The sequence below is a fragment of the Orbicella faveolata genome, unplaced genomic scaffold (assembly GCF_042242905.1).
Source record: "Orbicella faveolata isolate gen_17 unplaced genomic scaffold, um_ofav_v1 contig_15, whole genome shotgun sequence".
Classification (NCBI taxonomy): Eukaryota; Metazoa; Cnidaria; class Anthozoa; order Scleractinia; family Merulinidae; genus Orbicella; species Orbicella faveolata.
In genome coordinates, this window is record NW_028301542.1 from 7126192 (window position 1) to 7143534 (window position 17343).

The 17343-nt window shown below is 39.6% G+C and overlaps 1 protein-coding gene across 1 annotated transcript in view; it reads right to left on the bottom strand.

The window, feature by feature from the left end:
* Nucleotides 1-883: 883 nt before the first annotated feature.
* The window catches only part of LOC110055206 (uncharacterized), a 66017-nt gene continuing 49557 nt past the window's right edge, over nt 884-17343 (bottom strand). The window contains exons 37-52 of the mRNA XM_089288511.1: nt 16840-17192; nt 16267-16408; nt 14748-15044; nt 12841-13176; nt 12076-12378; nt 10919-11215; nt 10409-10714; nt 9515-9802; nt 8743-9045; nt 7264-7730; nt 6480-6574; nt 5919-6075; nt 4131-4197; nt 3357-3631; nt 2754-2928; nt 884-2051 (exon numbers count right to left, since the gene is read on the bottom strand). Coding sequence (XP_089144637.1) covers nt 1801-2051; nt 2754-2928; nt 3357-3631; nt 4131-4197; nt 5919-6075; nt 6480-6574; nt 7264-7730; nt 8743-9045; nt 9515-9802; nt 10409-10714; nt 10919-11215; nt 12076-12378; nt 12841-13176; nt 14748-15044; nt 16267-16408; nt 16840-17192 — 4112 coding nt within the window. The 3' untranslated portion in view covers nt 884-1800. The remainder of the gene's footprint in view (nt 2052-2753; nt 2929-3356; nt 3632-4130; nt 4198-5918; nt 6076-6479; nt 6575-7263; nt 7731-8742; nt 9046-9514; nt 9803-10408; nt 10715-10918; nt 11216-12075; nt 12379-12840; nt 13177-14747; nt 15045-16266; nt 16409-16839; nt 17193-17343) is intronic.

Consider the following 17343-nt stretch of genomic DNA (forward strand, 5'->3'; position numbering starts at 1 on the left):
AAAACTGTCATTTAACTCCTCATCCATTTGTCCACCCTCTGTAAATACTACACAATAATCAATTATCTGCCAGCCATTAATGTACTTCATCGACACGTCAACCACAATGGCACCTTTCAGGACGATTTTGCAGTTAAGCCAATCGTTCTCTTACCCATTACTCTGGAGGTCCTTTCGTGCATTCGTTCTGAGCCCATGACTGATGAGGACTCGGAATTCTGGGCCGCTAATTGGGTCTCACTCCTTGTCGTAAATCTGTCAAAGATTTCGACCATTCAATAACGTTGTCCCGCGAGGATATCATCGTTGAGTTGTACATGTTATTCCTATGCGTTTCTTTAATTATGTAGGATTATGTAAGGTATTGGATTCTATCCTATGGCATTATAATACGGAGCTCCAAATGGTCAATCAATAACTGTGCTTAAGACACTAATGCGCCATATCAGTTTTCAGTCCACCCTTTGCCTGTATTGAAGTCGCTCTTTTTACCCACCCCTTCCCACCCACGGGCTGCATCAGAGGTTTGGGAAGGGGGAAAGGTTTTGTCTCGGCTCCTCTCCCCTTTGATGTGGCAAACAATAAAGTTGAGTTGTATATGTTATTCCCATGTGTTTCTTTAATTTCTTTAATCCACCCTCACCTGTATTGAAATCGCTCTTTTTACCCATCCCTTTCCACCTACGGGCTGCATCAGAGGATTGGGGAGGGGCGAAAGGCTTTGTCCCGGCTCCTCTCCCCTTTGATGTGGCAAACAATCAAGTTGAGTTGTATATGTAATTCCCATGTATTTCTATAATTAACCTGCATAGGATTATTCATGAAATTAGATAAACGCGACTGAGTTATTATAAAACTGATTTCGAAGTAACACTAAACATAATGTCGTTTGAGAGCTTTCACATGTTGCTTTATTACATCATTATGCGTTAGAAAAGTTATTACATTTAAATGTGTGTTAAAAAGTTATTACATTTCGCGTTGAACACTTATTACATTTTGCGTCGATGTTATTATATTCATTTGCAACTATTTCTCTTACATTTCGCGTCAGAAGAAAATAAATATTTTAAGGCGAGTTTTCACTGGCGCTTAAAGAAGCTACGTCACGGTTTGCACTTCTTAAAACGTTTAGCCTAAATTTTTCAAGTTCGTTGTTTGTAATCCGTGTCAATCTTGTCCATCCTTAACCATCCTTGCTCCTTTACGGTTTATTATTATCTCTTTGGTGTTTTTCTATTTATTTCTAATTAAACTTTTATTTCAGGTTTCCTTCAATTTAAAGGTAATTTTGTACGTGGCCAAAATAACTCAAAATACCGTGACTTGGCTCCTTTGAGCCATTAGAATCGACAGTAGTGTAAAGCCCCGACCAAACGATCGCAACATTTCAACGCAACATATCGCAACATTGTTGGGAGCAACATACTACATGTTGCGCGCGTTTGGCCACCCTGTTGCGACGTGGTGTGACAATGGGGTGTTACTGGCTTGAATGTGACCATTTTCAAACTTGAGCCAACAACACAGCATGTAGCAACACTTCGCAACAGGGTGGCCAAACGCGCGCAACGTGTTGCGCCCAACAAAGTCGCGATATGTTGTGTTAAGTTAGGGCTTTATTATTAACTTGAGGTACTACACTGGGATTCTTAAAGGATTTTATTTGCTGTTTTGTTTAAACATCTTTCATTGATTGTCTTGGAAGAATTGTCTTTAACCCTTTTTTTACCGCCAGTCCGGTAGAATCTGCCGTAATCTAATTATAAAATTGAGCAGTCTAAAGGGTTAAATTTATCATCAACAGTTGGCCTCAGATTCACCGCGAGCAGAGCTCAGTTCATCAGGTTGTGGATCAAAATAAGGGTTGTCTAGTTGCTGTGTTAGTATCATTGACGAATCATATTTCGTGTGTAGCTGCTTGTAGTTCATCAGCAATTTCTTTCTTTCGTTTTCATGTCGTGATGCCATGTTCTTCTTAACTGTATGAATGTTGTCGTTGAAATTGTCGACCAGCACTTTCAACTCGACCACGAGCTCCAGTCTTGAATCTAAGAATACAACGGGTTATGACGTGATTTCTTTTATTGCTGTTAGAGTTCGGTTAAACGCTTCAAAGATAAATCTGTTTCGACACTATGTTCAGAACTATTTTTTCTTTCAATAGTGATATTGAAATGTAAAGGCAACAGTTTAACTTTCACCTCTCATACAACGTGAGTCAATAGTTCTATTAAAAAGGTTTCAAATGCACGTTATTAATTAGTGCCGGCCTCTTACAACTTATGAACTAATCAATGCTGGATTGATTCGAAGCCCATAATCAATGACATGAATGGAATCGACAAATATTGAATTATACAAGCTGACACGTTTTGAAACTTTTCTCTACAACCCTGGCCAGAACTCTTGGGACATAAAGGCAATAACCCGTAACAATGACGCATTTTTCCCCTCTCCCTCCCCCGTGATGCAATGTTGATGTCAGACATTTAAGTGATTTTCGTCAGACTCAACTTTGTTTGGGGGAGGGGGGACAAAAGAAACGGTTTAATAAAACAACATTGCCAACCTTTTTATAAGAGGTGCATTCAGAGTTTATTTAACGAAGTGTATTTTGTCTCTTGATTGTCATAACTGTCCCATGATGTTTTGACCAGCATTGTAGGTATGTTAAAGGCGTATGTTTGGACTAGTGCCTTTGTATCAACGCAACATATTATAGTTAACCGAGATGATAAAACGAAACCTACCGTGTGGTTTAATCTTGGTCCTTTCTCGTATGTGTCTTATCATATCCCAGATAATGCCACACAGTATGCAGGATATTAACAGCGCCCCGCTGATCAGCAAGGTGTTCTGAAATGCAGTACTGTGACTGTCAAAGAATCCCGTTGACCTTTCTACTGGCAGTGGTTCAGGGGGCTCCTGCAATGGAATATCAAAGTAAGTGATTATTTTTCTGTTGTTTGATTAGGCAAATGGTCAGCCGACCGACCGACGAACCAATATTTGGACCTGTCTTTTTCATCAACACGTTGTCGGTGATGTGCTGTCCTCGTGGATACGATACGGCTCTTTTATCAAATTTTTCCATTATAGACAGCTTTTTAATTGTACCAGTCTTCAAACTTATCATTGTGGGCGATAAATGAAAAAGCAATGGTGGGGACAAAGCCAATGGGTCAATGAGCAAATCAGGCAATGGGCTAATGAGCCAATGAATCATTGAATCATTGAATCACTGAATTAATTAATCAGTCAATGAATAATCAGTCAGTCAGTCAGTCAGTCAGTCAGTTAAAAAAATCCGACCTATGTGACTTTAAGAAACCACATGATTGAACTGTTTTTACCTTTAGCTGTTTCGTCTTGCGCTGAATGTGATGCGCAATCTCAATAGCGAAGCCTTTTTCAGTATATTCTTTGAAGCACTGCCGGAGTTTTCTGGCCTCTTTGCCCATGACTACTCCATAAGTAGAAGAGAAATCGAGGATTTTATTCACTCGCAGATTCTCGTTTTCAAACTCTTCTTTGCTGCTCCCAGCACTGTATGTATCTATCAAGGCCCCGATGACGTGTCGTTCGCTGAGAGCTGTGTAAATATCGTGGAACGTGTGATACTCGCGACCTTAGAAAGTAAACGATCGAAGAATTACGACAATTACATTCAAGTTATTAATTTACCCATCTTGCACTTAAACATGAGTCGCCCGCGAACGTCAGTTTCCTGCGAGCGATATGTAACATCTGAGATCTTAGGCGAGAAAAAGAAAGAAAGATCCATACAGCGTCCTTTCATTGGTTGTTTTCAGGCTGTAAAATGTTGCTTCTGGGTGTCTCAATCGAAGTATATATATTTACTGAGTATATACCATTGCTGCAGTACTGCATAGTTTGCTGACTACGTTAATAACAAAATGAAGATTTGCTAGGGCTACCTCTTTCGAGGCCGACGGTTCTTCAAGACATTCAAGGTGTGTGTCTTGGGAATTAAAGAGTTGAATTCTGAATTTGCAGTTTACATAAATTGGAATTTAGCAACTTGAGGTTGTTTTGTTAAAAAACCTGACAGTCGAGGAACTCGGATTGATAATAACAACAGCCAGGCAACACGATATGCGATCTACCTTGGTCCATTCGAGCATTTTTCCTCAATCCCATTCGATATTCAGGCGTCCCCTCAATTGCCGCAACCTACAAAAAGGTTAGAGAAAACAGAATGATAAAACGTGTCCAGCTTTTTACCAGTTATAAAAATCAAAATTTCCACCGCATTCCCAATTAGGTTGAATAAAGCAACTGATCAAGAGTTGTTTCCTTTCACGTTTTTCTGCTTATACTGTAACATAGGTGAGGCTGTCATGCATTCCGTGTTATGCAAAAATTTCATTGAAAAAAAAATTATGAATCAAAAGGCTGCGCCCAACCCAAAGAATCGAATGCTGAATTACGATATTCAATCTTGACAAAATTGAGCTCATATTACTGTAGATAATACATTTCTCAGCCATTGACTAGCGAATTCTTTGATTCAACAGGCAGAGAATATCTATCACGTAGGGGCCAAACCACCCCCCAAATGTTTCGTCAGTTCTTGGATATTTCACATTATTTCGCATTACTTAAAAAGTATTGACTCTTTCTACACCAAACTTGGCAGATGAGCAGGAGACCTACTGCCAATTATATTTACGTGAGAAATGTCAGTAAATGTCAAAGTTGTGACGTCACAGTGATGACATCATGTTTCTTGCCACTTTTGAAGTTTTTAATATGCATATTTTTTACAATGTGTTCGAAAGAGCACATCAAGGGGAGTTGAAACCTGAAAAAATTTTGTCCATATCACAAAAATTAAATGAAATATGGCATTTTTAAATATGAAAAATAACTCTGCAAAATATGGGGTCCCCCTTTGAGAAAAATCCCCAAATTGGAGCCGTAATTTTGTTCCAGCAAATGCAGCTATGTTGCATATGTGATGTGCCAGATGACTAAAGCAAAAATAAAGAAGAAAATCGGAATAAAAAATTATCCCTCTAGTGTTATTGCGTTAAAATTAGTTTTGTTACGCCATAACCTGTGACGTCACCCGTTTTTTCACTGTTAATACCATCCTAACAAAGCCGAAAATCAAATTTCTAAAACCATACGATTTTTGACAACATCAAGCTTTTTATTTTTCTAGATTATTAGCCTTCCTAGAAAAAAACTGAAAAAAATAAACCAGAGAGACTGACTTAAGAAGGACAGTATGGTTAAGCAAATTCCGGGGGGGACAACAAAAAAATATTTAATTTACCATATCTCAAAAAATAATCATCATAGCAAAAAACGGTTTCCGGCATTTTACTCCTCAAGTCAAGGCCTTTCCAATGACATAATCTTTAAATCAGATTTTACAAAAAATTATAGCACGTTTTGGTGACGTCATCAATTATGACGTCATAATCTGACATTTTGTCACAACTTCTAAATCAAAATAAACTGGAGAACAAAGAAAGCTCATCTGCCAAACTTGGTTCAGAAATACATAAACCAAGCAAATATAGCCTTCATGAAACATTAGGGGGGTGGTTTGGCCCCTACGTGATTGTACACATTAACAAAATCAGGTGATGAGTACAGAATGTCGTAGTAGTATTCTATTCAAATGACTCTCGTATGCGCCTTTTGTGATATGAAGCTATATGAGGCAAAAACGTTCTGTAGTTTACCCAATTTCGCTTAGGACAAATCTTTGTTGAGGAACACGGTTAGTTTTTTAATCAAATAAAGTATAAGCACAGAGAGTGCTCCGAACCTGGAGTTAATACCACAATTCATGCTTCTTAGCAATAGTTCTGATCAAATAGCGGACACAGTCAATTCTTCTAAACAGAATTCGGACCCCTCCCGTTACTGTATTGACCTACCTTGGCTCCATAGATTTTGTAGTCTGTTTCCAGGGAGACGCTAGTAATGGATGTGGCCATGTAACCGTTGACAATTCCAAAGATCACCAGCCCAGACAAAATCACGGCAATAGCGAGAAATCTTCCTAATATGGTTATCGGTGCACGATCGCCGTATCTAATGAGAAGATAACTTGAAAACTGTTTCGGACGTCTATCGACTTATGTGATTAGGAGATAATACAAGAGGTTTTATATGTTTAATTTCCAAAAGTGATCAGTCCCCAGCTTGTATTTTATATACATTTTCATCACCAATAAAATGGGAAGGTTTATATTTGTGTTTATTTGTTTGTTTCTTTTTGTTTTGTTTTGTTTTGTTTTGTTTTGTTTTTTTATCAGGGCATTAGCTGAACTTTAAACTAAAGTATATTTCCACGAATGAAGTTTTCATCCCTTTGGTTCTTTCTGTATTCAAAGGTTTAGCACTTCCTTTTTGTAGCACCTCCTTCCTTCCTTTATTTTCAGAACATTGGTTAAAATATAACCTAAAACTTATACCAATGATTGGTTTGCACTTACCCGACTGTTGTCATGGAAACAAAGGACCAATAAAAAGCCTCGTATGCTCCCTCGATGAAAGATGGAGGAAAGTCTTGTGGGTTGCAATCCGACTCCTGTATGGATAAAAATGAGAAAATCGAGTGTAAAATTGTACTTTTTACGTATCGTCACAGGAGTAAATATTTCCTTGTTTTTTAGACTGCGACTGTGCTTCCATGTGAGTGTGAATAATAGATAATCACGATAAACATGGGCAATTGATCAATTCCCTGGCAAGATCTTGCTAAAGGATCTTGTGAAGCATCAAGCGTGTGAATCGAATTTCGAGTGAAACCATCCACAATCCGATATCAATTTCCCAATTGCCAGAGTTCAAGTTTTTGGTCATGTACCGGTTAAGGAATATGCTCCATTAAGGTTTCACCTCAAGGTAAGAAAAACTAGGACGACAGTACAAACCGGATTCTCAGTCTTTTCTAACATTCCATGGAGATATAAAAAAGATTCTGCTTCCAATCTAAATTGCTGTGCTTACCCGAGTTCAAAGCAGCTGGAGGAAGCTTTTGGTCGCCTGCACCGCAGCCGTCCAGCGATCTTTCGATGTGGAATTTCTCTTTTGGACATGGAAAGATTAATCTTCTGTATGTAACAAAAAGTCCGCTGGGATAATGTGAGGATAATTCCTAATCTAAAGTACCCAACCCAAGTACAATGTTCGGGTTCGAATTGAACATCCTAACTCACACGCCTAGCATGTGAAGTCTGTGTTCCTTATTTATTGATTACATTCTGCCTAACTTACCACTAACCATACCACAAGTCCAGCTAGATACGTGATGACCAAAGCGAGGGCGATCGCTGGCCAACAGGCAGCAATATTCGTCAAGATAGCGTTGGGCATGTCATCATGGGAGTTTGTATTGATAATGTACGCCATACCAGGTGATTCCACTATTCCTTGGTAGCCAAACTGCTTAGCAAAATGAGTTTGCTCCTTAAAGCCATAGACGGGGAAGAAGAAGTCTGTTGGATTAACGATACTCTTCTGCAGTGAACGCAGATTGGAAAGCTTTGCCGACTGATTGAAGCCATTTGAATTCAAGTCCACATAAGAAGTACCATGCGACTGGCAGGTTTCACAACACCTGAAGGTTAGCTTCTTGAGGATTGGTGGAATAAGCCCGTCAGGGAAGCCATTTTCAGACAATCGGACGTATGGTCGAAACTCATACCAACTCGTTGTTAGACGTTCGTAGCAGCGACAGGTCTCTGTAAATAACAGAATAGGGGTTTTTTGGCAGGTAGAGAGAAGTATCATAAACAGCTGAAGTTTTGAAATGAAGTTGACTTAAAAAAAACAACAGCAACAACAATTGGCACAGTTTTAATCCTTTGTTTAATTTTTGAAAGTAAGATTGTAGTACATTAAAGTCAATTAATAGCAGCAACTGTTTGCGGATGGCTCTTTTCTCCTTGAAAAGAGCCACGTTGCGAATGGCGCATCTTAAAAAACAAATCATTTCGATGTGCGCAATCCATTTTAATCTTCCCCAATCTTAAGCTACCCTTTTTACTATACTAAACAGCTGTGATAGTTGTACTCCCTGAGTAACTATGGTTTTAAACTTTCCTTCATCTGAAGTTAATTTCTACGTCTCTCCTTATTACATACGCCTTGAATCAGCGGCAAAATAGAGGGACGGAGTAAGATAAAGAATAGACGGATTCGGCTACGTGTTTACATCCTTGTTGCCATCCAGTTCAGACCATGTGATGATTCATTTGGGAGGTTACAGTTGTGACATTTGCCAAACGAAACTGATTGTATGGGAGTATATACAAACAGAACAATTGTAACCTCCCAAGTGAGTCATGTCATGAGCTGAATTGGGAGGGAAAATGATGTAAACACGTTTGCCCAATCCGTCTATTAAACAATTAGATTATGAGCTCTCGATTTCTAACGCGTGATAGCTGACGAGGGCGGAGCCCGAGTCAGCTATCACGCATAGGAATCGAGAGCGAACAATCTAATTGTTTCAGTATAAATCCACTAGTCGCTCAAAACTTTATCTAAATCCTCTTCACAGACACTTCGAAAACGGCAAGAAGCGGTCGTCATTTTGTTAGCAAAGGCACACTGTCACGTTACTCACTATCTATCACAGAATAGATAGTGAGTAGCGTAGCCAATCAGAGATAGAACACTAGTAGATTTATACTAAAAACATATATTCTATGCGCCGAGACATTGTATGATTGGCTTGAAAATTAGACAAACCTGCATAATCCGTAGCCGGTGGACCATTGCCCATGATCGTATATCCCATCACATCAATGCGATACAAAGTAAATATTTCGAGATTTTTCAACACAAGAAAGAAGGTCGAGGGGCTGACTATCTCCTCTCTGATTGGCTGATCTTCAACTGGCTCCTCTCCAATCGCAACGGCCTGGTACCTGATCTTGTAGCCAAGTAAAATGCCATGGATATAGCTGGAATCGATTGGTTGCCACGTAACAGGAATGGTTGTCAGGGTTACGTGGCTTTCAGCGATGATGCTCTCTGGTGGCCTGCTGGGAACTTGAGAAAAGAAAACAGTTTTGTCTTGTTCTAGCAATACAATAAAGGTCAAACTTTCTTCAAAAATATCCATTTCTCGATAACGAAAAGAATATTAGTTCTTTTGAAGTACGCGAAAAAAACTTGCAGAACTAGCCATTTCATCAGTGAGGCATTGGTAAACCTTTCCTTTATATTCGATCACGAAGGAGCAAATTTTTGAAACTTGTCCTGTTTCGAGAATGACGTAGGTTAGTTTGGTGTGAACGTGTTCATGGGATGCCGTTCGAAATGGGGTTAAAAGGGGCTGAAACTCGGCTTAAACTTAGAGAAGTTCAACTAAATCATCTTTCATTATATCGGAATGCAATCGAGACTTCTTCAAGGACTTATATTATCAAGGATTTAAATAATTATTGTTCCTACTCTTTTGCCGCCATCAGGAATTTTGTTTTCTCTAGAAAACAAATATTGTAGGTAAGTTCCATACCATCTTGGGCCGTGACCGCCGTTATGTTGTTTTCTGGTCCATATCCCTCATTTGTGAAGGCAAAAACTCGAATATGATAGACTGTAAACTTCTTTAAACCATCAAGAATGACCCAGTAGAGGAGTGGTCCTCGCACTCTAACTTCCTTCGTGCCATTGTGTTGGAAGTGAACTTGAAATCCTCTTATGATTCCATTTTTGAACTGCGGAGGGATTGCACCCCATTCAACTAAAAGACTAGTGGAACTTGGCGAAGAGTATGTGATGTACAATGGTGGGCGTCCTGGAGCTATTATAAATACGATCAAGTTAATTACCTACATTCACAAGGAATTTCAGCATTGGTACAGTCAACTCCGAGTTATCGGGAGTTGAGAGCAAATGACGGGAATAAGGAAAATAAATGGTGTTTACTGTATATATCAGAACGTATAAACGGTATGGGAAACAAAAGGAAGCAAGGCAAAGCAGGTTTTTGCAGAATTCAAGGAGAAAAACGATAGGGCTACTGCTTCAGAGTTCATGCGATTTACTTTTTTGAGAAATACTTTCAATGTGTTGTTTTGTTTTGTGTTGTCACGTATTGACAAACACAGTGGAGTTATCGAGGGTAAAATTATATGGAATGTAATCTGAAGGGAAACGAAAATTGCGTCGAGTTATCGAGAGGTTCGAGTTATTGAGGGTTCGAGTTACCGAGGGTAAAATTACAGTACATGTATGATGGAAATCCAGGTGAAATATTGATTTGGTTTGAGTTAGCAAGAGTTCGAGTTAGCAAGGGTTTGAGTTACTAGGAGTCGAGTACATTTATAGAAAAGGTAGATAGTAACAATTCTCTGTTATATTTTATTTGTAAAAAGGGCGACAAAGAAGCCGGAAAGACCGCACTTACTGTCCTCTCGTGTCCGCACGAATATGGAATTGCTCAACTCTCCCTCTCTGGTAGTGAACGTTGTTACCCAAATATGGTACTCGGTAAATTTGCGCAAGTTGATGAGCTCAGCTTCAGTCACAGATATATCGACAGACACGTTTCTTAACACGCTTGCATGGACGGAGCCCGGAGCCTCTTCATAGTAAACCCTGTAACCTCGAAGAATCCCGCGAATATTGGGTAAAATAACTGCATTCCACTGAACGAAGATTGAGGTCGAGTTTGTGCTTTGTCCGGTCAGATTTGCTGGACTTTCATAAGGAGCTGTGAATAAAACACCAGAATCAATGAAACGCACCGCACACCAATAGGCCATTTCCGAGTTACCTTGTACCTCTCTTTTAAAACGAGGTAGTTTTGGATAAAGACTTCTGGCCATGGATGATCTGATAATTTTAGGTGACATCCAAGATTTCATGGGCATTTGCTGTAGAGTCAAATTTTAAAGATGGGATGCCCGTGGCTTACCTTCTTCGTCTGTATCTTCAAGTACTGACTCACTCCATGGACCGTCTCCAACAACAGTGAAAGCGGACATCTTGATGTTGTAGTTTGTCCAGATATCCAAATCGGTAATTTTCAGTGAAAGAACAGAAGCCTCCAAGGTGTAATTTCTAATGTTATACGCACTGGTATTGAATAGAGCGAGCTTGTAGCCTATTCCAATGCCGTTTATAGTTTCGTAAGGCACTGGAAGCCAGTCAACTTTTAAAACTGTGGGTTCAATTCCGTGAACTCTGATGTTACCTGGTGGTTCATCGGGTACTAAGGTCGAGGAAAGAACAAAATTATTTCGAAAACGAAACCCCCTTTTCAAATCTCTATTTTAAAGGAGATGCATTACAATACTACATCACGACACTATATCTAAGGAAACAATTAATACTGTTCACTAGCGCTCGAACAACTTACTTTGTAAATTTAAGTGCGTATGACAGATATATATTTTTTAGTTCTCCTTATGGAATTCACACGAGCTCTTGATATGGAAATAGAAAAAAAAATGGATTTCGTTGTTTTTTTCACCGCGATTTAGCCATTCGAAAACGCCAAAATTTACTTCCTGACCCCCCCCCCCCCCCCCCCTGTTTCAGACCCAGCCGGAAGAGAAATTTCACGTCTTCAGATGGCTAAAACGCGGCGAAGAAAAAAAAAACGATATGCAATTTTTATTTCGGCTTCCAAATCATGATCTCGCGTAGATTCTATCAAGCAAATGAAAACATACCTGTTATATACGCTTTAAACGTGTCGAGAATTTGCCACGAAAACACTTGCTCTACTCTCCTTGTTTCCAAAAGGCTACGATAGGATGCAGCGTGGCCGAGTTGCAAAGGCACCGGACTTGAAATGCAGAGGCCACGAGTTCAGGTCCCGCTCTGACCACTAAGTTGAGTGGTCTCTCGGTAGACCCTAGTTCAACTCCTCGGTCATGCTAACAAATAGCGAACTAGTCTGCCTCACGCCAGTTAGCATGTTTAAGCCTATTATGTTAATTTGAAATGTTTCTTTCTTTCAGTTTAGTTAGCATGCCTGAGAACTAGCTAGTTGTAGCTAAGTACATCGACGACTTTTCATTCAACCACAGGTGAGACTACAATATAATACACATTATAATTACTCACCATCTTGCTCAGTACGAACAAACACAGGTTCAGAAAAATTCCCCAAACCAGCTACTGTCGATCCGGCTACTTGGATGATGTATTCCTTATACTTCCCTAATCCCTCCACTTCTGCATGGAGGCTGGTGCTGTTTACCGTTACCACGGAGATAGTATCGTTTGCTTTATCGTGTCTCCAATATCTTACGTGATATCCTAGGAGAATTCCATTCCTGTGGTCTAAAGAGATAGGCTGCCACGTGACATTAACACTTGTGGAGCTAGTGTTGCACGCGGTTACGTTTGACGGAGGATGATCTGGTACTGAAGATGCCGAGGGAAAAAAATAATGGCCGTAGATAAGAGAGAGACGAATATGCAAATCATGTATGAATTGAAGTAATATATCAAACACGAAAGACCGTAGTTGAACACATTTTCAAACACCGAGAAGAGAGTTCAAAATGAGACGCGTAGCGGAGTATTTTTGAGGTACACCGAGGTGTTTGGAAATGTGGTCAAACATTGTCTTGAGTATTTAATGTATCTTCTCAATCGAAACTTAAATTAAGGAGAAAATGGAGAATCAAAATCATCAAAATCTAAGTTAGTTAAGATCAGATATCCAAACCCGTCATGGTCATGATTTCTTGTTTTTAACTTGATGAGTTATTAACGAGTTTGAGAAGTAATCTACAAAACACTAAAGATTTCTTTAGTACAGTGAACATAGTTTCATTCTAAGTTGCATGTATATCTGCTAGTCTATGAAATGGTGTGCCATACCGTCCGCTGCGGTGGTGAAGTTTGCCGCCAATGTGGGAACGCCATCTTTCACAGTAAATGCCAACACAGTGACTGTATACGAGGTGTACGCCTTTAAACCCTCCAGGTTAAAGGTAACTTGTTCGTCCTCAATGCTTCTTTTCCTGCGCTTGGTTTGAGTTACATTGATAACGAAGGTCTTCCAAGGCTCATTTGGAGATAGGCTTTCTCGATAATTTCCTTTATACCCTCGGAGTCGCCCGTTGATATGATATTTATCTACTGGCTCCAGTCGGAATGTTAATTCTGAGCTGCCGGTGTGTTGGACACTGAGGTTTTTAGGAGACTCGCTGGGAGCTGTGGTATTAAACAAAAATAATAAACTACATTAACAGAAAGCAAAATGAAAGTGATTCCGGTCTTTCACTAAATGGGACAAGCTCCTTGGGAGCCGTGAACATTTTAATGTATTGGACTCAGTTGCGCAACGCAGCGTAAATAGAAGAGTTTGTATAGGACTGTAACGATCGCTTATTCAGAATATGGTGAAGACATTCAATTAGAACTATTTACGTCGACACTTTTGTGTGCTTCCGGTGTTTTCGTGACGTTTTGAGGCCGTTTCAAAGTGATTTCAGTAATTTTTTTTTTGTATATCTATTTTTCTCTCTATATAATTATCGTTCCTCGACGTACCTGTAGGCAACACGAGTGGTGAAGCCCAGCATGTTTACCTAAGGAAAACAGCCGTAAATTCTTCCCAAAAGGATATTACTTTGTTGGCAAAATACAGACCAAAACTGTCTAAAATATTGTAAAAGATATCAACAAATTAAACTGTAAAAGTTTTATCACAGCACACCAACGTATTATCTAAATACTAGACTATTTAGGTGAAATGTATAAATATCATTATTATTTTTGTATTTACGTGAAATAGATGAACGTCTAAAAGGATTACATTTTCGCCCAGCCCATTTTGGAAGTTAATGAAAATAAGAAAAGCTGGGAACACGAATCAACTCAGATCCTCGAAAATTGTTTAAAAAAAAAGGAAAAGTAAAAAGCTTTATTAATGTGTCAATGTATTTAGTTTTCACAACTAATTGGGGACAAAAAAAAATTAAAATTATTGTTACAGTCGTTTTGTCCAGTTGCCGTCAAAAGGAGGACTATCATGGGATTTCCTCCATTTTGGAGTCAAATGGCGCAAAATTGTGACTAAGTACCTCTATTCGGACATAATATACCCTTTCCCCCAGACCAGCAAGGTGAAAACACTAAATAACTACAATGGAACCCCGTTGATATGGACACCAAAGGGACATGATAAAGTGTCCGCATTATCTGGCCGGGGTGTCCGTATTAAGCGGGTTAATTTAAGCGAATATACATGAGCTTTTTAGTCGTCGGGACAAAGAAAACTGTCCGTTATAAGCGTGGAGAGGGGTTTCACTGTAGGCCATTTCAAAACGAGTCCCCGTGCAAAACCTTTCATATGAAAAAAAGCTTGCGTGAATCTGTAGTGTGAACACATTTTCGTATGAATGGTTTCGCGCGAAGACTCGTTTTGACACAGAGGCAAAAGGTAACTCGGAATTGGCCTATTGTTATAGGTAGGAGAAATTCTAGTTGTTTTTCAAAGACGTAAGGAAATGGTCTAAACAGCCCTGTTCGACTATTTTTCAATTTGAAATCAAAACTTCCATTGATACGTCACTCATGATGACATCTCGATAGTTAACAGCTTACGTGTACTGGTACAATAATTTTCGACAGAACTGGACCACTTTAGTTTTTATTTTGCATTGATGTGAAGAAGCCATACTCATAACAGTGTACTTTTTAATATATGCATCGAAATACATTACTTCAGCTGTCAGTTAAGGCGATATGTCAGAGTTAGTTTTAGCTTTAACTCAACCTACCGTCTTCTTGTGTTTGTAGTCCTATTGTGTCGGTGATATTTCCCTCCCATGAGCTCGTAATTCCAAACACTTTGATTTTATAAGGCGTAAACGGTTTCAAAATGTTCAGGTTTACATCTGTCATTGATGAATTAACCGTATAATTAAAACTTTCTCCTCTCAACAAATCAAAGATTTCTACTCTGTATTCTAAGACGGGCTCGCCTAATTTAAAGGGGTCCAGTGGTTTCCATTGGAGACCGACTCCAGTGGAGCTTGGTTCAGAGGACGTGATATTAACTGGTTCAAGCTTGAAATCTAGAAAAAAAATATAACTGCATTAGTCTAAAGATGCAAAACATGCAAACTGGGAAGATGATCTCAGAAGTATTCCTTGGCGGGCACCCACGTGGTTGTACCAAGTCGTCGGCGTAAAGCCCTAGGGAACCATACGAGTACGGGCCGGGGGACTAGGGGGGGGGGGATGCTGCAGCACCCTCAAAATTTGGGCAAGTCAGTTTTTGGGGCAACAAGACAAATTTTGGGCAAATAGTTTTTAAAACGCTTCAATTTGTTTGGAGAAATTACAATGTAATCAGTATACAATAAGGTGAGACTCGACACTCAAACGTAGTACTAGTCGGCATTTTCTTTTAAGAAAATGTTAAAACACCCATTATTTTTTCGTGTCTTACATTGTCACCGAGACAAAAGCTTTATTTTTGAAAGCATAAGGTAAGATAAGAACTTTATTAAGGACGTTCGTGCTAATTGTTTCTGCGCATCTTGACTGTGCACGCAAATTCACTCGCCACGTCATGCATCGAGCGCGCTAAGTCATAAAATGAACATGAAAGGGCAGATGGCCATTGCTATAGCTTTTCCTGGATTTAACGACCTTGGACGTTCGGTGACTCCGAAATTTTCTTTTGATGGATCGCTTTCTCTACCGATTTTCTACGTTTAGCGAAAAAATGCAAAAACTCTAAGTTTTGTGAAAATTTCTACTCTCTTTCGATGAGATGTCAGTTTCTTGGGGGCCTTGACTCGCCACTCTCCCCTCTCCCGCGACCCAGCTAACATTAAAATGGCTAAAACCATTTATTTTCTTGCGCGGAGAGGCATTGTGAGAGCGAGGCGTCTTGTTCGAGATCTCATCACAACGACCCGGCTAGGGCTCGAACCCTGACCACTCAGCTAGAAGTGCAGGGCACTTATCCTTATTCCAAACCAAAGTCACTTTATATCAGTGCCCAGGTGGTATGCATAAAGGGCATCACCCATTCAATGCCACTTGCCACTGGCGGGCCTCGAAACACTTCCATTCTAGCTCCTTATTCCTTTTCTTTTTAGACTTTTTAGCCATTCTATGCAAAGCGGTTACTCTTGGTCTTCAAACAAGGCTCGTCTCCATTAGAAGCCAGGACAATGCTTTTCTAGGATCCTTTCCGAATATCTTTCGCCATTTGAATTGCCATCAGATTACATAATTGGCCAAACGTATGCTATGAATTGGTAATAATATCGTATTTTATATTACCGTATTCACAGGTGTAAAACTCCGCTCTCATAGACACGTAACCTTCCCAAGATCTTGGTAGTATCCGAATGTAGCGCGCCTTGATAGGCGGAGTAATTGCATTGTAAACAACAGTGTTACTATCCCAGTTGCCTTGAAAAATCTGCGAAGAAAGTAAAAGCGAAGATTTCCAGAAGTGGATCTAACTCTGGAAGTCAAACAAAGTCATGCGAGACATGGAACTACACTGGGGAGTATTCTTGCAACCAAACCCAGGCAGTTTATAAAGAACATTCCCGTTTCCGTGTTTGCGGGAGTGCAGATTCATCGTTAGTATGGTTTAAACTAAATAAGTAACTAAATAGGTTAATAACTAGGTTAATAACTAAGCAAGATTCTGTTCATCCTTGGGTTGACGAGTGATTAGACAACACTAACTTGGACATCCCATGGTCGAATTAGCGCCTAATGATGCATTACTGGCTTCGAGCACTTTCGAAGAACTGGCACATAAACGTTTTGAAAACACAAGCGAAGAGGATGTGATTCAAGAATTACTGCTTATACCAAACAATGACAGTTATGTAAAATTACCTTCACATTTCCAAACTGTTCATAAGCTTCAAAATCAATACCATCCTGACTATAATTCAACGAGTAAGTTTTCACCCACTGAAAGAAACGTAGTGAATCTAATAGTCTGCCTTGAGTTGCTACTTTGGTTACGGTAATTTTTTCTAGGAAATCAACCTGCAGCCAGGGCTGATCAAAGGGCTCATCAAAGTCACTGCCGTCAGCGCTCCAGGAGCCCGCGATGTAACTATTGTCTGGGTCAAAATTTAATCGACCGTTGCTAGCGGCATGAACGTCCCCAGCCCCAGCCTTGGAAGATGCACTAATTTGTGAGTTGGAAATGTTGTAGTTTTCCATACCAAGAGCCTGGCAACCTGTGAAGAATGAAAAAATCAAAGCGATAAGAAATTAGTATACTTAAACCGTTTTATGTCATGGCAACGTTTCCGAACATTTGTGAAAATATCCCAAGATTACCGACTGAGACATACCATGGATCAGGGTCGTGTAGGGGATTTTGGGAGG